The sequence below is a fragment of the Pipistrellus kuhlii genome, unplaced genomic scaffold (genome assembly GCF_014108245.1).
Source record: "Pipistrellus kuhlii isolate mPipKuh1 unplaced genomic scaffold, mPipKuh1.p scaffold_m20_p_33, whole genome shotgun sequence".
Classification (NCBI taxonomy): domain Eukaryota; kingdom Metazoa; phylum Chordata; class Mammalia; order Chiroptera; family Vespertilionidae; genus Pipistrellus; species Pipistrellus kuhlii.
Window position 1 is genome coordinate 5,046,319 of NW_023425533.1, and position 22,620 is coordinate 5,068,938.

The following is a 22,620-nucleotide window of genomic DNA, read 5'->3' on the forward strand; positions in this document are numbered from 1 at the left end:
CAATCCATGAACATGGTATGTTCTTCCATATGTTTACATCTTCCTCTATCTCTTTTTTCAGTGTCGTGTAGTTTTCTGCGTAAAGGTCCTTTACTTTCTTAGTTAAGTTTATTCCTAGGTATCTTAATTTTTTTGGTGCGATGGTAAATGGAATTGCTTTTTTAGCCTCTGTTTCTATAAATTCGCTATTGGTGTATAGAAATGCCATAGATTTCTTGGCGTTAATTTTGTATCCTGCTACATTGCCAAATTCATTTATTAAGCCAATTAGATTTTTAATGGACTCTTTTGGTTTTTTTATGTACAATATCATGTCATCTGCAAATAAGGATAACTTTACTTCTTCTTTTCCAGTTTGGATGCCTTTTATTTCCTCTTCTTGTCTAATTGCAATGGCTAGTACTTCCAGTACTATGTCAAACAGGAGTGGCAATAGTGGGCATCCCTGTCGTGTTCCTGTTCTTAGAGGGAATGGTTTTAGTTTTTGCCCATTGAGTATGATGTTGGCGGTGGGTTTATCATATATAGCTTTTATTATGTTGAGGTATGATCCTTGTACTCCCACCTTGTTGAGAGTTTTTATCAGGAAAGGGTGTTGGATTTTATCAAATGCTTTTTCTGCATCAATTGCTATGACTATATGATTTTTATCTTTCAATTTGTTTATGTGATGTATCACATTTATTGATTTGCGAATATTTTACCAACCTTGCATTCCTGGAATAAATCCTACTTGGTCATGGTGTATGATCTTTGTGATGCTCTGCTGGAGCCGATTTGCTAGAATTTTGTTGAGGATTTTGGCATCTATGTTCATGAGGGATATTGGGCTGTAATTCTCTTTCATTGAGTTGTCTTTATCTGGTTTTGGTATTAGGGTGATGCTGGCTTCATAGAAGGAGTTTGGAAGTGTTCCTTCCTCTTGAATTTTTTGGAAAAGTCTGAGGAGGATAGGTTTTAGTTCTTCCTTGAATGTTTGGTAAAACTCTCCTGTGAAGCCATCTGGCCCTGGGCTTTTGTTTGCTGGAAGCTTTTTGATGACTGTTTGCTTTCTGTTTATTTGATGAAGAAACTGAGGCTCAGGAAGTAAGGTGACTTGCCCAGGGTCAGTTAGAAAACATAGATTTGCGAATATAATTCAGGACTTCTGACTCCTTGTTCAGAGATGTCTCTATGGTACACTTACTTATTAAAGAAGATTCTTCTTACTATTTAACTTTTTCTCATTTATAATATGTTTTTTTTTTTTATTGATTTCAGAGAGAGGATGGGAAAGGAGAGATAGAACATCAATGATGAAAGAGAACTATTGATCAGCTGCCTCCTGTATGCCCCACTCTGGGATTGAGCCCACAACCCAGGCATATGCCCCTACCAGGAATTAAACTGTGACTTCCTGGTTCATAGGCTGATGCTCAACCACTGTGCAATACTGGCTGTGTGGCTTCTTTTTATTTATAAATGAGAAGATGTTTCTTCGGGGTGTGGGGTGGGGATAAGAGATCAACCAAAGAATTTGTATGTGTATAAGCATAACCAGTGGACACAGACAATGCAGAGGGTGAAGGCCAGGTCTGAGGGGCAGGGGCAGGCTAAGAGAGGACAATGTGGGGGAGAAGGGGACATGTAATACTCTCAAGAATAAAGAATTTTTTAAAAAGTTGTTTCTTCTGCAAGTAAATTTTGTGAAAAACAAACTGGGGGGGGGGGGGAATCCCAGTAATTAGTCTCAATTGTTTTAATGTAAAAAAAGCAAATAGCAGGAAGGATTTGGGAATAGATCTTGTAGCAAAGATTAATTAGAAGATGTAATTTTGTGAAGAAGTATTTTGTTGTGTTTCTTATTTAGTTATTGAGGTGGATTCAATTATCACCATCATCAGAAACTATTTAGTGGTACTTAGCAGCCAGCTAATCAAGATTTCCCCAGACTTGGACAATTTGTTATCTGATGAAAAACAGTTGGATATAGATACTCCTCTGAAGTCTATGCTGAATATGAAGTTTAAAACTTTGGTTTCGGAAATCCTCAAAGCAAAGAGAATGGAATGGCCTTTGGCTTCAAGTAAATTTAAGTTGTAAATTCAAACTCTTTCTAAAACCTCAGGAGATAAATTTATGTCTTAGAAGCAAACCTAGCCTCAGAATTCTGTCCCATTAGACAGAGTTCCTGGAGCTGCGGGATGGGAGCAGTGCATCCTGTCCATAGCAGTGATTATGGCAGGTTTTTTGCAGTTGTCCTCGGTAATATTGGGGGGTTGTACCTAAGTCATGGATGGGATCCCTACAGATGTGATTATTTTGGTTTTGGTCATAAGGAAACCTTGAACACTGATAGCAAAGGTATTTGTTTTTGCAAATCTCAGTGTGGACTTTTTAAATGTTAAAATTGGCAGCATGCAATTTTTAAAAGCTTCCTTAGCTCTGAATTTTGTATATTCCCCTATGAACTGTTGTGTGTCAGAATAGCACTTCCCCCATGAAACTCTTTTAGTAATGCTGCCAAATTATAAGGACAAAGCCATTGCTGTCTGTATGGTGATGAGACACTGGCATCTGGGTGATATACAGATATGTTGCTAGGTTTTGTGTGATCCCCTGGTCACTGAGTAGCTGACGATAAAGGCCTTTATGAGACTGTTTTCATGTAATATTTACCCACTCTAGCCCTGGGGCTAAGTCAATTTCTTGGTCGACTTCTTGTTTTGTTTTTACTTTACACCTATTGAGTCTTTAAAAGTAATCAGTTTCCAGATGCCTTTGTTATCAAAATTGAAGTTATTTAGGAATGTTCTAAGTTGCTCATTCCTGCCATTAAGATATAACTTCTTTATTGTCCTTCTAACCTCATGGTTACAATAAGTGTTCAGAGAAGTAATAAGAAACTATAACAATAACTTAACTCTTTTTGTTCCTAAAAGACTGGAACTGGGAGAAACAAAAAGAACAACCCAAAGAATACCAGCGGATCCTACAGTGCTTCTTAGATAGGAAAGACTGTTGCTACTCTATCCATCAAATGGGTAAGGTCACATCAGTGGTTTAAAGACAATGCCTGTACCTGCTCTTTTTGTCCCCTGCATTCTATGTGGCTCCACTAAATTGTCCACCTGTTTATTTATGCAGAAAGTTGGAATTGTGGCATGCTGGGAGGCCTTTTGCTAACATGTTAATTTGTTTCCACATAAAAACAGCGCAAATGGGTGTAGGAGAAGGAAAGTCAATTGGCGAATGGTTTGGACCAAATACAGTTGCACAGGTGTTAAAGTAAGTAAGAGTCTTCTTCTTCTTCTTCTTCTTCTTTTTTTTTTTTAAATAAATCCTTATTGTTCATATTATTACAAATGTTCCTCATTTTTCCCCCTCCATTGCTCCCCTCCACCAGGTTCCCATTCAACCCTCTGCCCTGTTCCCACCCCCCATTGTCCTCATCCATAGGTGCACAGTTTATGTTCAGTCTTTTCCCGCACCACTGCACTCCCCTTTTCCCCAAGAATCGTCAGTCCATTCCCCTTCCATACCTCTGATTCTATTATATTCACCAGTTAATATTGCTCATCAGGTTTTTTAATTCCCTTGGTTTTTAGATTCACTTGTTGATAGTTACATATTTGTTGTTCATAATTTTTATCTTTATCTTCTTCATCTTCCTAAAGACTCTCCTTCAGCAATTCATATAATTCTGGTTTGGCGGTGATGAACTCCATTAGCTTTTTTTTTTTTTTTAATTTTTATTTATTTATTTATTAAATTATTATCTGTGTACATATTTTAACATTGCCCCCCCCTACATACCCTCCCTCCCCAGAGTTTTGTGTCCATTAGTTGTACTTATATGCATGTATACAAGTCCTTCGGTTGATTTCTTATCTCCCCCAAATCTACCTACTCTCCCCGCTTTAATTTTACAGTCTGCTTGTTGCTTTACTGTCTTTATATCTATCTTTTGGTTTGTCAGTTTATAATGTTTTTTAATGTCCATAAATGAGTGAGGCCATGTGGCATTTCTTTTTTATTGACTGGCTTATTTCACTCAGCATGATATTCTCTAGTTCTATCCAGGTTGCTGCAAATGATGAGAATTCCTTCTTTTTTATGGCAGCATAGTATTCCATTGTGTAGATGTACCATAGTTTTTGGATCCAATCATCTGCTGACAGGCACCTAGGCTGTTTCCAGATTCTAGCTATTGTAGATTGTGCTGCTATGAACATAAGGGTGCATTTATACTTTCTGATTGGTGTTTCTAGTTTCTTGGGATATATTCCTAGGAGTGGGATTACTGGGTCAAATGGGAGTTCCATTTTCAGTTTTTTGAGGAAACTCCACACTGTTCTCCACAGTGGTTGCACCAGTCTGCATTCCCACCAGCAGTGCACGAGTGTTCCTTTCACTCCGCATCTTCGCCAACACTTGTCGTTTGTTGATTTGTTGATATTGGCTATTCTGACAGGTGTGAGATGGTACCGCATTGTTGTTTTGATTTGCATCTCTCGGATAATTAGTGACTTTGAGCATGTTTTCATGTGCCTTTTGGCCTTCCTTCTGTCTTCTTTTGAAAATATTCTATTAAGATCCATTGTCCATTTTTTAATTGGGTCATTCATCTTCCTTTTATTTAGTTGTATAAGCTGTTTGTAGATGTTGGAGATTAAACCTTTATCAGTGGTAACATTTGCAAATATGTTCTCCCACACAGTTGGATTTCTTGTTGTTTTGTTGATGGTTTCTTTTGCTGTAAAAAAGCTTTTTATTTTGATGTAGTCCCATTTGTTTATTTTCTCTTTAGCTTCCATTGTGCTAGGGGCAGTATCAGTGAAGAAGTTCTTTTGGCATATGTCTGAGATTTTGTTGCCTGTGGATGCTCCTAGTATTTTTATGGTTTCCCATCTTATGTTTAAGTCCTGTATCCATTTTGAGTTTATTTTTGTGCATGGTGTAAGTTAGTGATCTAGTTTCATTTTTTTGCATGTATCTGTCCAATTTTCCCAACACTATTTATTGTAGAGACTGTCTTGATTCCATTGTATATTCGTGCCTCCTTTGTCAAATATTAATTGAGCATAGTGATTTGGGTTGATATCTGGGTTCTCGATTCGATTCCATTGATCTATATGTCTGTTTTTTGTGCCAGTACCAGGCTGTTTTGAGAACAGTGGCTTTGTAATACAGTTTGAAGTCTGGTATTGAGATCCCTCCTACTTTACTCTTCTTTCTCAGGATTGCTGTGGCTATTCGGGGTCTTTTATTGTTCCAAATGAACTTTTGGAGAGTTCTTTCTAGGTCAGTGAAATATGCCGTTGGTATTTTAATGGGGAGTGTATTGAATCTATAGATTGCTTTAGGAAGTGTGGACATTTTGATGATGTTGATTCTACCAATCCATGAACATGGTATGTTCTTCCATATGTTTACATCTTCCTCTATCTCTTTTTTCAGTGTCGTGTAGTTTTCCACGTATAGGTCCTTTACTTTCTTAATTAAGTTTATTCCTAGGTATCTTAATTTTTTTGGTGCGATGGTAAATGGAATTGCTTTTTTAGCCTCTGTTTCTATAAATTCGCTATTGGTGTATAGAAATGCCACAGATTTCTTGGCGTTAATTTTGTATCCTGCTACATTGCCAAATTCATTTATTAAGCCAATTAGTTTTTTAATGGAATCTTTTGGGTTTTTTATATACAATATCATGTCGTCTGCAAGTAAGGATAACTTTACTTCTTCTTTTCCAATTTGGATGCCTTTTATTTCCTCTTCTTGTCTAATTGCAATGGCTAGTACTTCCAGTACTATGTCAAACAGGAGTGGCGATAGTGGGCATCCCTGTCGTGTTCCTGTTCTTAGAGGGAATGGTTTTAGTTTTTGCCCATTGAGTATGATGTTGGCGGTGGGTTTATCATATATAGCTTTTATTATGTTGAGGTATGATCCTTGTACTCCCACCTTGTTGAGAGTTTTTATCAGGAAAGGGTATTGGATTTTATCAAATGCTTTTTCTTCATCAATTGCTATGACTATATGATTTTTATCTTTCAATTTGTTTATGTGATGTATCACGTTTATTGATTTGCAGATATTGTACCAACCTTGCATTCCTGGAATAAATCCTACTTGGTCATGGTGTATGATCTTTGTGATGCTCTGCTGGAGCCGATTTGCTAGAATTTTGTTGAGGATTTTGGCATCTATGTTCATGAGGGATATTGGGCTGTAATTCTCTTTCATTGAGTTGTCTTTATCTGGTTTTGGTATTAGGGTGATGCTGGCTTCATAGAAGGAGTTTGGAAGTGTTCCTTCCTCTTGAATTTTTTGGAAAAGTCTGAGGAGGATAGGTTTTAGTTCTTCCTTGAATGTTTGGTAAAACTCTCCTGTGAAGCCATCTGGCCCTGGGCTTTTGTTTGCTGGAAGCTTTTTGATGACTGTTTCAATTTCTTCCCAAGTCACTGCTCTGTTGAGATTTTTAGATTCTTCCTGATTGAGTTTTCGAAGTTTGTATTTTTCTAGGAATATGTCCATTTCCTCCAGGTTGTTCAGTTTGTTGGCATAGAGTTGTTCGTAGTATTTTGTAACAATCCTTTCTATTTCAGCGGGGTCTGTTGTTATTTCACCTCTTTCATTTCTGATTTTGTTTATTTGGGTCCTCTCTCTTTGTTTCTTGGTTAGCCTGGCTAGAGGTCCATCTATCATGTTTATCCTTTCAAAGAACCAGCTCTTGGTTTTGTTGATCTTATGTATTGTTTCTTTGGTCTCTATGTCATTTATCTCCGCTCTGATTTTTGTTACTTCCTTCTTTCTGCTTACACTGGGCTTTTCTTGTTACTCTTTTTCTAACTCTTTGAGTTGTAGAGTTAGATCATTTGTTACTATTTTTTCTAGTTTTTTGCAATAGGCTTGTAGGGATATGAACTTCCCTCTCAAAACTGCTTTTGCTGTGTCCCATAGATTTTGGATAGCTGTGTTTTCATTGTCATTTGTTTCCAGGATGTTTTTAATTTCTTCCTTGATTTCTTTGGTAACCCATTCCATGTTTAATAGCATGCTGTTTAGTCTCCATGTGCTTGATTTCTTTGGATTTTTTTCATTGTAGTTAATTTCCAGTTTTATGCCACTATGATCTGAGAAGATGCTTGATATGATTTCTATCTTCTTGAATTTGAAGAGACTTTGCCTATGTCCCAAAATGTGGTCTATCTTTGAGAATGTCCCATGTGCGCTTGAGGAGAATGTATATTCTGTGGCTTTGGGGTGGAATGTTCTGAAGATGTCGATTAATTCCATCTGGTCTAGTGAGTCATTTAGGATTGATATTTCTTTGGTGATTTTTTGTTTAGATGATTTGTCAAAGGGTGACAGTGGGGTATTAAAATCTCCTAGTATAATTGTATTGCTATTATTCTCTCCATTAATGTCCTCCAGCAGTTTTTTTTTCTATATTGGGGTGCTCCCCTGTTGGGTGCATATATATTTACCAGGGTTATTTCTTCTTGTTGGATTGCTCCCTTTAGTATTATGAAGTGGCCTTCATTATCTCTTGTTATGTCCTTCACTCTGAAATCTAATTTGTCAGATATAAGTATTGCTACCCCAGCTTTTTTTTTCATTTCCATTCGCATGGAAAACCTTTTTTCATCCCTTCACCCTCAGTCTGTGTGCGTCTTTTTTTCTGAGGTGGGTTTCTTGAAGACAACAGATATATGGGTCTTGTTTTCTTATCCAATCTGACACCCTATGTCTTTTGATTGGAGCATTTAGTTCATTTACATTTAAAGTTATTATTGATAGATACTTATTAGACACCATTTTTATTCGATACCCCTGTGTTCCTTCTTTGCTTTCTATTTCTTTAATTTTACAGTAGACTCTTTAGCATTTCTAGCATTGCTGGTTTGGTGGAGATAAATTCCCTGAGTCTGTTTTTGTCTGTGAAGCTCCTGATTTCACCTTCACTTTTGATTGATAGCCTTGCTGGGTGTAGTATTCTTGGATTCAGACCTTTCCTTTGCATGACTTTGTATATTTCATCCCATTCCCTTCTGGCCTGATAAGTTTCTGTGGAGAAATCATTTGCTAGTCTGATGGGGGTTCCTTTATATGTAACTTTCTGTCTCTCTCTGGCTGCTTTTAAAATTCTTTTTTTGTCGTTGGTGTTTGCCAGCTTAATTATAATGTGCCTAGGGGTCGGTTTTCTGGGGTTCATTTTGCTTGGGACTCTATGAGCATCTTGGATTTGTGTGGGTTTTTTCTTCTATGTCTCTGGAAAGTTTTTTGTCATTATTTCTTCAAATACATTTTCCATGTCTTCCTCAATTCCCTTTCCTTCTGGAACCCCTATTATTGTAATATTGTTTTGTTTTGTATTGTCCCAAAGTTCCCGTAGACTTTCCTCCTGTTTTTTTTTTTTTTTTTTTTTTTTTTTTTTTTTTTTTTTTTTCCAGAAGCTGTTCTAATTGGGTATTTTTTTCCATCTTGTCTTCTAGCTCGCTGATGCGGTCCTCTGCTTCTTCTAATCTACTCTTGATGCTTTCTATTGAGTTCTTTACAGTAGCAATGTCATTTTTCATTTCTTCTTGGTTTTTCTTCATTTCCTCTTGGTTCTTACTCATATTGTCAAATTTGTCTTCCATTCTTTTTAGCCATCTTATGATCATTACTCTGAATTCTTGCTCAGGTAGGTTGCTTGCCTCTATCTCGTTTACTTCCTTTTCTGGTGAAGCCTGCTTTTCTTTCATATGCGGGCTGTTTTTTGGTCTCCCCATGATCTAGGATGTCTGGTTGTGTAGTTCTCTCTCTCCTGCTTTGATTTAAAGGCACAAAATACAACACAACCAGGTACAACACACAAGGCACTAAATAGAAATGTGTTTGCGATATTAATAACCACCAATAAGGGTGGTTGTGTTGACTAGAACCCAGCTAACAAAAACATACAATCAAACAAAAAGCATAGGCAAATCAATCTTATAAAAAAAAGCATACAACTTCAGTATAGTTAACATTCAACATACAACTTCAAAGAGTTAAAGAGAAAGACTGTTTTTGTTTGTTTGTTTTGTTTTGTTTTGTTTTTAGGACAACTGTGAGGGAGGTGTGAATGGGTTTGGAGCAGGTAGTTGGAAATTAGATATATACAAGTAGGGTGAAATTTTAGGAGGGGGTAGGCAGAAGGAATGGGGAAAATCTAGAGCAGGAAAGGGTTAAAATAAATAGGGTACCAAAGGAAAAGATCAGAAAGAGGGTGAAGGCATAAAGGTAGGGTTGAGATAGAATAAATCGTTGGAGAAGGAAAGATAGATAAAGATTGTAGAACAGTAATCCTGAAAAAAAAATATATATATATATTTATATATATAATCAAATGAAATAAAAATAATAAAAATAAACAAAAGAAAATAAGATGAAAAGGATAAATTAGTCGTAGTAATAATGTTGATTAAATATACAATGTAATAATTATAATGATAACATCAAGTGAGGAAAAAGAAAAAAAATAGTTTCTTGAGTAAACGTTGCAAATAATGAAAACAAAAATAAAAAATAAAAATTTAAAAATTAAAAAAAATTAATAAAATTTCAAAAATTTAAAAAAATATTTGCAGTAATGAAGGTCATTCGCTTCCTCTATTGTTATGATCCAGTCCTGATTTTTAGGCAGGTTTTGCTTTGTTTTTATTACACTAGAGTCAATTTGTGAATTAGCCTCTGGGGGCAGTGTTTCTAGGTTGACTTTCCAGATTCTAGAGCCTCACCACCTTTTTTTTTTTTTCGTCCTCTCTGAAGCATTAACTATGGAGGGGGGAGAGGGGGCAGGTCCGAGCAACTGCAATCTCCGCAACTCTCTGATATCCCTCCGAGGCAAATCCAAATGTGTTGCTCTTTAGATATCTCCCCTGTTAGGAGCCCCGTCCACTTTCACGGGTGACAACCGCCCAACAGCTGGGGCTTCTACTTGCAATCACCGCCCTCGTCCTCCAGCTTCTGTGAGCTCTGTGCGCGCAGGCTTTTTGTTTTCGCTGTGAGCGCTCTCCACCGTCTCCCTGTGAAATCTGACCTTTTCGCCGAGCAGTGTAGCACTTCAGTGCAGCCAGGTGTTCGCACCGCCTGGAATCCGAGTTCTGGGGGTCACAGATGCTTGGTGGTCGCTGCGGCTGTGGATATTCAGGCCTCTGACACGATCCTATCTTCCTCTCAAGATGGCGAGGTTTCCCGTCCAAGCCGGTAGGTAGCTCTGGGCAGGGACGTAGCCCCATGTGGGTGCTTCCCTGTGAGGGGTACCTCTGTCAGCGGTCCCCCAGCAGTTTCTTCTGGTGTTCGCTGTCTCCCAGCTTGCTAATAAACACTAACAGCACAAGACCCTCAGTTGCTCTCTCTTTCTGCTTCGGGAGAGGGCTCAGAATCCGCCCATCTATTCTTCCGCCATCTTACCTCCTCTGAGAAAGCTTTTCTCCTTTAGCTTTTTTATTTTATTTTATTTGTGAAGCTCTTTATCTGGCCTTCGATTCTGAGTGATAGCTTTGCCGGGTAGAGTATTTTTGGCTGTAGGTTCTTGCTATTCATCACCTTGAATATTTCTTGCCATTCCTGTCTGGCCTGCATGGTTTCTATTGAGAAATCAGCTGACAATCATATGGGTGCTCCTTTTAGGTAAGTACCTGCTTTTCTCTTGCTGCTTTTAATATTCTCTCTTTGTCTTTTGCTCTTGGAATTTTAATTATGATGTGTCTTGGTGTGGTCCTCTTTGGATTCCTTTTGTTTGGGGTACTGTGCGCTTCCTGGACTTATAAGTCTATTTCTTTCACCAGGTGGGGGAAGTTTTCTGTCACTATTTCTTCCAGTATGTTTTCGGTATCTTGCTCTCTCTCTTCTTCTGGGATCCCCATAATTCTGATGTTGGTTCACTTGAAATTGTCCCAGAGGTTTCTTACACTATCTTCAACTTTCTGGATTCTCTTATCTTCTCCCTTCTGCAGAGGAGTGTCCTCTGGCTATTTGTGTTCTAAATCTTTGTTTTAATTCTTGCAATCTTCCATTCTGTTTTAAGTACTCTGTGTAATATTTTTTATTTCAGACAATGTTTTCTTTATTTCTTTAGTTGGTCCCTTTTCATATCCTCATAGGTCTCATTTATTTTATTGGCCTTTTTTAAGATATTATTGAAAAGCCTTATAACAGTGGTTTTGAACTCAATGTCCATTCTTTTCTTTTCCTCCATCTCCTGACAATCCAGCTTCTCCCCGTAGGAGTTTGAGTCCCCAGTGTCTCCCCAGAAACTGGATTTCAGAGTAATTGGGAACTTGTCTCCCTTTGGGTTGATAAAAAGGAGCACATCCAATTGCCCATCATCAGCCCATTCCCACGCCTCCATACATCAGCTTTTCAGTACTTGTGCACTTCTCAATTCTCTTTTCTCTTTCCTTCTAGTTGTAGAACTTCCACTCAGCCAGCTTTCCTGTGGTTCTGGGTGAGAGGTGTTTTGTCTTTTAGTTGTAGTTTTGAAATTGTTGTGTGAGGCAGCAATTTAGGTGTTTACCTATGCAGCCATCTTGGTTTCTCTGGTTGATCTCTTATCCTCCCTCCCCTGCATTCCCTCTGAAGTTCGACAGTCTGTTTCATGCTTCTCTGTCTATGGCTCTATTTTTGTTCATCAGTTTATATTTTTCATTATATTCCATAAATGAGTGAGATCATGTGATATTTATTTTACTCTGACTGGCTTATTTCACTTAGCTCTCATATTGCTCTCCATGTCAATCCATGCTGTTGCAAATGGTAAGGATTCCTTCTTTTTTACTGAAGCGTAGTATTCCATTATGTAGATGTACCGCTGTTTTTAAAAAATATATATTTTGTTGATTTTTCACAGAGAGGAAGAGAGAGGGATAGAGAGTTAAAAACATCAATGAAAGAGAAACATCGATCAGTTGCCTCTTGCACACCCCCTACTGGGGACGTGCCCGAATCGAACTTGGGACCTTTCAGTCCGCAGGCCAACACTCCATCCTCTGAACCAAACCGATTTTGGCTGCACCACTGTTTTTTTTTAATCCACCCATCTGCTTAGGGGCACTTAGGTTGTTTCCAAATCTTAGATATTGTATATTGTGCTGCTATGAAGATAGTGGTACATTTGTCCTTTCTGATTTATGTTTCTGCTTTCTTGGGATATATTCATAGAATTGGATTCACTGGGTCAAATGGGAGTTCCATTTTTAATTTTTTGAGGACACTCCATATTGTTTTCCACAGTAGCTGCACTAGTCTGCCTTCCCACCAGCAGTACACGAGGGTTCCTTTGTCTCTGCATCCTCACCAGCATTTGTCGTTTACCGGTTTGTTGATGATAGTTATTCTGACAGTTGTGAGATAGTATGTCACTGTTGTTTTGATTTGCATCTCTCAGATGATTAGTGACCTTGAGTATGTTTTCCTATGTTTCTTGGCCTTATATATGGCCACTTTTGAAAAGTATCTATTTAAGTCCTTTGCCCATTTTTTTTTTATTGGATTGCTTATCTTTTTTTTGATAGGATGTACGAGTTCCCTATAAATTTTGGATATTAGATCCTTATTGTATATAACATTGGCAAATATGTTCTCCCATGCAGTGGGCTTTCTTGTTTTGTCAATGGTTTCTTTTGATGTGCAGAAGCTTTTTATTTTGATGTAGTCCATTTATTTATTTTATCCTTAGTTTCCATTGCCCTTAGGGGCTATATTGATAAAGATATTGCTACAACACATGTCTGACATTTTGCTGCCTATGGATTCTTCTAAGATTTTTATGGCTTCTCATCTTATGTTTAAGTCCTTTATCTATTTTGAGTTTATTTTTATGTATGGTGTAAGTTGGTGGTCTAGTTTCATTTTTTTGCATGTATCTGTCCATTTATTGAAGAGACTATCTTGACTCCATTGTATGCTCTTGCCTCTTTATCAAATGTTAATTGAGCATAATGGCTTGGGTCAATTTCTGGGTTCTCTGTTCTGTTCTACTGCTCTATATGTTTGTTCTTGTGCCAACAACAGGTAGTTTTGTGAAGAGTGGCTTTGTAATATTGCTTGATATTTGGTATTGTGATCCCTTCAACTTTGTTCTTCTTTCTCAAGATTGCTGGGGCTATTTTTTTTAATTCCATGTGAATTTTTGGAGAGTTTGTTCTAGGTGTGTAAAAGATGCCATTGATATTTTCATGGCTATTGCATTAAATCTATAGATTTATTTGTGTAGTGTGGATATTTTAATGATGTTGATTCTACCAATCCATGAACATGGTATATTCTTCTATTTCAGTATGTCTTCATCTACCTATTTTTTCAATGTCCTATTGTTTTTCTGATTGCATGTCTTTTACTTCTTTAAGTTTATTTCTAGGTATTTTAATTTTTTTGGTGCAATTGTAAATGGGATTTTTTTTCCTCTTTCTGTGAGTTCATTATTGGTGTATAGAAAAGCTACAAATTTCTGGGTATTAATTTTGTATCCTAGTACATTAATGAATTCATTTATTAAATCTACTTATTTTTTATGGAGTTTTTAGGGTTTTCTATGTGCAATATCATGCCATCTTTGAATAATGACAGTTTTACCTCTTATCTCCCCATTTGTATGCCTTTTATTTCTTCTTCTTGTCTGATGGCTATGGCTAGCACTTCCAGTACTGTGTTGAACAGATGTTGTGAAAGTGGGCATCCTTGTCTTGTTCCTGTTCTTAGGGGAAATGGTTTTAGATTTTGCCCATTGAATATGACATTGGCTGTAGGTTTGTCATATAAGGCTTTTATTTTGTTGAGATATGATCCCTCTATTCCCATTTTGGTGAGAGTTTTTATCAAGAAAGGGTGTTGGATTTTGTCAAATGCTTTTTCTGCATCCATGGATATGATTATGTGATTTTTCTCTCAATTTTTTAATGTGATGTATTACGTTTATTGATTTGGGGATATTGTACCATCCTTGCATCCCTAGAATATATACTATATGGTCATGGTGTATGATCTTTCTAATATAATGTTGGAACCAAATTGCTAGGATTTTGTTGAGAATTTTGTCATCTATGTTCATCAGATATATTGGCCTGTAATTCTCTTTCTTTGTAATATATTTTTCTGGTTTTGAGGTTAGAGTAATGGTAGCTTCATAGAAAGAACTTTCAAGTGTTTCTTCCTCTTAATTTTTTTATTTTGGAATAGTCTGAGGAGGATAGGTTTTAGTTCTTCTTTGAATGTTTGGGAGAACTCCCCTATGAAACCTTCTGACCCAGGGCTTTTGTTTGCTGTAAGTTGTTTTATTAGTGCTTCAATTTCCTCCATAGTTATCAGCCTAGTCAGATTTTTTTTTTTTATTCTTCCTGATTGAGTTTTGCAAGGTCATATTTTTCTAGACATATGTTTATTTATTTTTGGCTGACCAGGTTGGTGGAATAGAGTTTCTAATATATATTTTTTTACAATCCTTTGTTTTTCTTTAGGGTTTGTTGTTATTTCACCTCTTTCATTTCTGATTTTGTTTATTTGGTTCCTCTCCTTTTGGTTCATGGTGAGTCTGGGAAGAGGTTCCTCAATTTTGTTTATCCTTTCAAAGAACCAGCTCCTAGTTTCATTGATCATTTTTTTTTGTCTCTATGTCATTTATTTCCACTCTAATTTTTATTATGTCCTTCCGTCTGCTTTCTCTGGGCTTTTCTTGTTGCTCTCTTTCTAATTCATTAATTTGTAGAGTTAGATAATTTATTACCAGATTTTTTTTTGGTTTTTTTTGAGGTAGGCTTGTAATGCTATGAAAATTCATCTGAAGACTGCTTTCAATAAACTTAGGATTGTTGTGTTTTCATTGTCCTTTGTCTCCAGGATGTTTCTAATTTCTTCTTTGATCACTTTGATAACTCAATCATTCTATATAATAAAAGGCTAATATGAAAATCGACTGAATGGTGGAATGACTGGTCACTGTGATGCACACTGACCATCAGGGGGCAGATACTCAATACAGGAGCTGCCCCATGGTGGTCAGTGAACTCCCACCGATGAAGTGCTGCTAAGTCAGAAGCTAGGCTCATGGCTGGCAAGCGCAGTGGCAATGGCAGGTGCCTTTCACACCTCTGCAGAAGCACTAAGGATGTCCAACTGACAGCTCCTGGTCTGTGAGAGGGTGCAGGCCAGGCTGAGAGTTCCTGCTCCCCAACCCCGAGTGCACGAATTTTGTGCACTAGGCCTCTAGTTGTTTAATAACATGCTATGTAGCCTCAAAGTGTTTGAAAATTTTTTTGTTTTTATTATAGTTGTTTTCTAATATGCCATTGTGATTTGAGAAGATGCTTGATGTAATTTCAGACCTTTTGAATTTAAAGAGACTTTGCCTGTGTCCCAATATGTGGTCTATCTTTGAAAATGTCTCATGTGCACTTGAGAAGAATGTATATTTTGTAGCTTTGGGGTGAAATGTCCTTCTGATCTAGTGAGTTGATTATGATTGCTGTTTTTTTTTTTGTCTAGAGGATTTATCCAGTGATGTCAATCGGGTATTGAAATCTCCTACCATGGTTGTATTACTGCCGATCTCTCCCTTGACATCTTCCAGAAGTGGTTGTGGGTTTTTTTTGTTTTTTTTTGTATTTGGGTATTCCTACATTGGGTGCATATGTGTTTAACAGAGATATATCCTCTTGTTGTAGTTGATCCCTTTACTATTATGAAGTGGTTTTTCTTATCTTTTGTTTTGGCCTTCACTTTGAGGTCTATTTTGTCAGATGTAAGTATTGCTAACCCAGCTTTTTTTTTTTTTTTTTTTTTTTCATTTTCATTTGCCTGAATAATATTTTCCCATGTCTTCACTTTCAGTCTGTGTGAGTCCCTTGTTCTGAAGTGGCTCTCTTATAGACAGCATATATTTGGGTCATGTTTTCTTATCCATTCAGCCACTCTATGTCTCTTGATTGGAACATTTAATCCATTTATGCTTAAAGTTACTATTGATAGGTACTTGTTTGTAGCCATTTTTATTCATTTAAAACTTTTTTTTCTTTATTAAGGTATTACATATGTGTCCTTATCACCCCATTGTTCCCCACCTCCCACTCATGACCTTACTCCCCTGGTGTCTGTGTCCATTGGTTAGGCTTATGTGCATGCATACAAGTCCTTTGGTTGATCTCTCTGCCTTACTGACACCCTCCCCTACCTTCCCTCTGAGTTTTGACAGTCTGATTGATGCTTCCCTGTCTATGAATCTGTTTTTGTTCATCAGTTTATGTTGTTCATTACATTCCATAAATGAGTGAGATCATGTGATATTTATTTTTTTCTGACTGACTTATTTCCTTTAGTATAATACTCTCTAGTTCCATCCATGCTATTGCAATTGGTAAGAATTCTTTCTTGCTTGCTTTTTTTTTTTTTTTTTTTTTTTTTTTACCAAAACGTAGTATTCCATTGTGTAGATATACCAGTTTTTTTTGTTTGTTTTTTTAAAATATATTTTTATCGATTTTACACAGAGAGGAATTGAGAGGGACAGAGAGTTAGAAACGTCGATGAGAGAGAAACATCGACTAGCTGCCTCTTGCACACCCCCCACTGGGGATGTGCCCGCAATCAAGGTACGTGCCCCTGACCGGAATCGAACCTGGTACCTTTCAGTCCACAGGCCGACACTCCATCCATTGAGCCAAACCGGTTTCAGCGCATATATCCTTTTTGAATGGTGTTTTTAATTTCTTGGGATATATTCCTAGAAGTGGGTTCACTGGGTCAAATGGGAGTTCCATTTTTAGTTTTTTTGAGGAAACTCCATACTGTTTTCCACAGTGGCTTGCACCAGTCTTCATTCCCACCAGCAGTGCACGAGTGTTCCTTTTTCTCCGCATTCTCACTAGCACTTGTCATTTGTTGATTTGTTGATGATAGCCATTCTGACAGGGGTGAGATGGTACTACATTGCCTTTTAAAAAATATATATATATTTTATTGATTTTTCACAGAGAGAAAGGGAGAGAGACAGAGAGCCAGAAACATAGATGAGAGAGAAACATCAATCAGCATTGTCATTTTTATTTGTACCTCTCTGATGATTAGTGACTTCGAGCAGGTTTTCATGTGTCTCTTGGCCTTAGTTCTGTCCTCTTTCAAAAAGAATCTATTTAGGTCTGTTGCCTATTTTTTGATTGGGTTGTTTATCTTCCTTTTGTTAAGTTGTATATGTTGCCTGTAGATGTTGGAGATTAAACCTTTATCAGTGATAACATTTGCAAATATGTTCTCCCATACAGTGGGCTTTCTTGTTTTGTTGATGGTTTCTTTTTCTATACAAAAGCTTTCTATTTTGATGTAGTCCCATTCGTTTATTTTCTCTTTAGTTTCCATTACTGTTGGAGCTGTATTGGTGAAGAAATTGCTTTGGCATTGTCTGAGATTTTGCTGTCTTTGGATTCCTCTAATGTTCTTATTGTTTCCCATCTTATATTTAAGTCATTGATCCATTTTGAGTTTATTTTTCTGTATGGTTTAAATTGGTGGTCTAGTATCCATTTTTTTTTTTTTGCATGTATCTGCCCAATTTTCCCAGCACCATTTATTGAAGGGAACTGTCTTGACTTCATTGTGTATTATCGCCTCCTATGTCAAATAGTAATTGAACTTAGTGGATTGAGTTTATTTATATATTTATTTATTTATTTAAAAATATATTTTATTGAATTTTTACAGAGAGGAAGAGAGAGGGATAGAAAGCTAGAAACATCAATCAGCTGCCTCTTGCACACCTCCTACTGGGGATGTGCCCGCAATCAATGTACATGCCCTTGACCAGAATTGAACCTGGGACCTTTCAGTCTGCAGGTCGATGCTCTAGCCACTGAGCCAAACCGGTTTCAGCGGATTGGGTTGATTTCTATTCCATTGATGTATATGTCTGTTCTTGTGCCAATCCAGGCAGTTTTGAGAACAGTGGCTTTGTAATACAGCTTGATATCTGGCATTGAGATCCCTCCTACTTTGTTCTTTTTCAGGGTTGCTGCAGCTATTCACGGTATGTTCTTCCATCTGTTTATGTCTTCCTCTGTTTCTTTTTTCAGTGTCTTTTAGTTTTCCAGGTACAGGCTTTTACCTCCTTAGTTAAGTTTATTCCTGGGTTTCTTAATTTTTTTTTTTTTTTGGTGCGATGGTAAATGGGATTGTTGTTTTAGTCTCTTTGTAAGTTCACTATTGGTGTATAGAAATGCTATAGATTTCTTGGTGATAATTTTGTTTCCTGCACATTGCTGAATTCATTTATGAAGTCTAATAAATGTTTAAGGAGTCTTTAGGGTTTTCTATATACAGTATCATGTCATCTGCAAATAATGACAGTTTTGTCTTCTTTTCTAATTTGGATACCTTTCATTTCTTCTTATTGTCTAATGTGCTATGGCTAGCACTTCTAGAACTATGTGGAACAGGAGTGGTGAAATTGGGCATCCCTGTCTCATTCCTGTTCTTAGGTGAAATGATTTTAGTTTTTTCCCATTGAGCATGATATTGGCTTTAGGTTTGTCATATAAGGCTAATACTATGTTAAGGTATGAATCCTCTATTCCCATTTTGCTGAGGGTTTGTATCAAGAAAGGGTGTTGGATTTTGTCAAATGCTTTTTCTGCATTAATTGATATGACTATGTGAATATTTTTCTCTCAATTTTTTTATGTGAAATATCACATTTATTGATTTACTGAGATTGTAACTTCCTTGCATCCCTGGAATAAGTCCTACTTGGTCATGGTGAATGAACTTTCTGATGTAATGCTGGATTTAATTTGCTAGAATTTTGTTGAGGATTTTGGCATCTATTTTCATGAGGGATATTGGCCTGTAATTCTCTTTCATTGTGTTGTCTTTATCTGGTTTTGGTATTAGAGTAGTGATTATTTCATTAAAGGAGCTACAAAGTGTTCTTTCCTCTTGAAATCTGGAATAGTCTGAGTTGGATAGGTTTTAGTTCTTCCTTGAATGTTTGGTAAAACTCCCCTATGAAGCCGTCTGGCCCTGGCCTTTTGTTTGACGAAAGCTTTTTGATGACTGCTTCAATTTCTTCCATAGTTATGAGCCTATTGAGATTTTTAGAATCTTCCTGAGTGAGTTTTGGAAGGTTGTGTTTTTATAGGAATAAGTCCATTTCCCCCAGGATGGCTAGTTTTTTAGAACAGACTTGTTCATAGTACTTTTTAATAATCCTTCGTATATTTGTAGAGTCTGTTGTTATTTCGCCTCTTTCATTTCTGACTTTGTTTATTTGTGTCCTCTTTATTTGCTTCTTGGTGAGCCTGTCTGGAAATTCATCAATTTTGTTTATTCTTTCAAAGAACCAGCTCTTGGTTTTAGTGATTTTATTTATTTATTTATTTATTTATTTATTTATTTATTTATTTATTTAATTTGGTCTCTATGTCATTCATTTTTGCTCTGGTCTTTATTATTTCCTTCCTTCTGTTCACTGTGGGCTTTCTTGTTGCTATCCTTCGAATTCTTAGAATTGTTGAGTTAGATGATTTACTACCTTTATTATTATTATTTTTTTTTAGGTAGATCTGTAGAGCTATAAACTTCCCTCTCAGGACGGCTTTCATTGTGTTCCATAGATTTTAGATTGCTGTGTTTTTATTGTCATTAGTTTCTAGGATGTTTTTAATTTCTTCTTTGATCTCATTGGTAATGCAATCATTGTTTAATAGCACACTGTTCAGCTTCCAAGTGTTTGAGTTTTTTGGAATGTTTTTTTATTGTAGTTTATTTTTAATATCATGCCATTGTGGTCTGGGAAGATGCTTGATATGATTTTAATCTTCTTTTGTTTTGGGAGACTTTGCTTGTTACCAATATGTGGTCTGTTTTTGAAAATATTCCATGTCCACTTGAGAAGAACATATATTCCATGGCTTTGGGGTGAAATGCTCTGAAGATGTCAATTAGGTCCATCTGAATTAGTGAGTCATTTAGAATTGCTATTCCTTTGCTGATTTTTTGTCTAGAGGATTTATCAGTGATGTCAGTGGTATATTAAATTCCCTACTATGATTGTGTGTTTTTTTTTTTTTATCTCTCCCTTGATTTCTTCCAGGAGATTTTTTTTTTAATGTATTTGGGTTGTCCTGAATTGGGCACATGCATATTTGTGAGGGTTATATCCTCTTGTATCAATCCCTTTATAATTAAAAAGTGGCCTTCCTTATCTCTTGTTATGGCCTTCACTTTGAAGTCTATTTTAACAGATATAAGTACTGCTATACCAACTTTTTTTCATTTCCATTTGCCTAAAAGATGTTTTTTCATCTCTTCATTTTCAGTCTCTGTGAATCCCTTTTTCAGAGGTGGGTCTCTTGTAAACATCATATATATGGGTCATGTGTGGTTTTTTTTTCATTCAACCACTCTATCTTTTGATTGGAGAATTTAGTCCATTTATGTTTAAAGTTATTATTAAAAGGTACTTGTTTGTAGCCATTTTCATGAGTTGTGCCTGTGTTCCTTCTTACTTTTTTATTTCTTCTTTTTACACCAGTCCTTTTAGCATTTCTTGAATTGCTGGCTTAGTAGTGACAAACTCCCTTAGGCTTTATTTATTTATTTTTTTGTCTGTGAAGCTCCTTATTTCTGCTTCATTTTTGAATGATAGTCTTGCTGGATAGAGTATTCTTGGATCCAGTCCCTTGATTTGTATCACTTTGTAAATTTCCTTCCATTCTTTTCTGGCCTGTTGTGTTTCTGTTGAGAAATCACTTGATAGTCTAATGGGAGATCCCTTGTATGTAACTTTCTCTCTGTTGCTGCCTTTAAGATTCTCTCTTCGTCCTGAATGTTTGCCATCATAATTATGATGTGTCTTGGTGTGGATCTTTTTGCATTCATCTTGTTTAGGACTCTCTGTGACTTTTTTCTTCCCCACATCAGGGAAGTTTTCTGACATTATTTCTTCAAATAGGTTTTCTAACCCTTGTTCTGCTTCCTGTAATTCTTGCACCCTATTATTCGTATGTTGTTTCATTTCATGTTGTACCAAAGGTCTCCTCCTTTCATTTAACTTTTTTTTTCTCCAATTGCAGTTCAGTTTGTGTGTGTTTTGCTTCCCTGTCTACTAATTCGCTAATTCAGTCCTCTGCTTTCCTAGTCTACTGTTGAAACTTTCCATGTTTTTTTTTTTTTACTGCAACTATAATATTATATATCACTCTATTTATTCTTGATTCTTACATAAGTTGTTGGTTTTTTTAATCCATCTGGTTTATGAACTATATGACCCTTATTTGAAACTCTTTTTTCCTGACATATTGCATGCCTACATTTTACCTACCTGCTTTTCTGGTGATTCCTTCTTTTCTTTCCTTTGGGGGTTTCTTTGTCTACCCATTTTTGCTCTCACCAAAGGATCTAGGTGTCGAGTCGTGCAGGGGCTGCAGCTTGGGTGGAAGTTGCTCTTATTGCGGCAGCTGCTCCCTGTGTGGTTGTGGCAGCAGCTGATCCTCAGTTGTCAGTGGCTCCTTTTGCTGGCATGGGCAGAATGTTCATGAAGCTGCTGCTCCTCAGATGGTTGTGGGCTGCTCACAAGGTTGCTGCTCCTTGGATGGGGGTAGGCAGCTCACGTGGCTGCTGCCCCTTGGGTTGGGGTGGCTGCTCATTCAGCTGCTGCATCTTGGTCAGGGCTGGACTACTCATGGCGCCACTGCTCCTCATATGAGGGTAGGCTACTTGTGGGGGCTGCTGATCCTCAGATGGGATGGGCTATTCATGAGGCTGCTCCTTGGATCGGAGCAGGTTTCTCACAGGGCTTCTGCTCCTCATATGTGTGCAGGCTGCCCGTGTGGCTATAGCTCCATGGATGGGGTTTAGCTGCTCATGGGGCTGCTGCTCCTCAGATGGGGGCAGGCTGCTCACATGGCTGCTGCCCCTTGAATGGGTGTGGGCCACGTGTGGAACTGCTGCTCCTCAGATGGGGGTGGGCTGTTTGTGAGTCTGCTACTCATTGGACAGGGTTACCTGCACACAAGTCTGCTGCCTTTTGGATGGGAGGGGGCACTTGCATAGCTGCTGCTGATCAGATGGGGGCAAGCTGATCTCGGGGCTGCTGCTCCTTGGGTGGGGGTGGGCTGTTCCTCAGATAAGGGTGGGCTGCTCATGCAGCTGCTGCTCCTTGAATGGGCTGCTCACAGAGCTGCTGCTCCTCAGACAGGTGCAGGTTGTTCACTTAGTTGCTGCTCCTCATACAGTGGTGAGCTCTCATTCAGCTGCTTCTCCTCGTCAGGGGTGGGCTGCTCATGTAGCTGCTGCTCCTTGGACGGGGGTCGGCTGCTCATGAGGCTGCTGCTACTTAAACGGTGTGAATTGTGCCCATTGTTTCTCCTCCTTGGATGGATGCGGGTTGTGTTCGGCTGCTGCTCCTTGGACGGGCGTGGGCTGTGCAGGGATGCTCCTCCTCAGACATGGGCATGCTGTTCATGTGGCTGCTGCTCCTTGGGTGGGGGTAGGCTGCTCCTTGGATGGGGGCAGGCTGCTTGCATGGCTTCTGCTCCTCTGATGGGTGCAGGCTGCCTTTGGCTGCTGGTCCTTGGATGGGATTGGCTGCTCATGTGGCTGCTGCTTCTTGAATGGGGGGTGGGCTGC

The 22,620-nt window shown here is 37.7% G+C and overlaps 1 protein-coding gene across 4 annotated transcripts in view; it reads left to right on the forward strand.

The window, feature by feature from the left end:
* ATG4A (autophagy related 4A cysteine peptidase) overlaps positions 1-22,620 on the forward strand; it is an 82,856-nt gene that overhangs the window by 38,988 nt on the left and 21,248 nt on the right. For all 4 annotated transcript variants that reach the window (XM_036460721.2, XM_036460724.2, XM_036460720.2 and 1 more), the window contains 2 exons: positions 2,922-3,023; positions 3,195-3,267. In XM_036460721.2, coding sequence (XP_036316614.1) covers positions 2,922-3,023; positions 3,195-3,267 — 175 coding nt within the window. The remainder of the gene's footprint in view (positions 1-2,921; positions 3,024-3,194; positions 3,268-22,620) is intronic.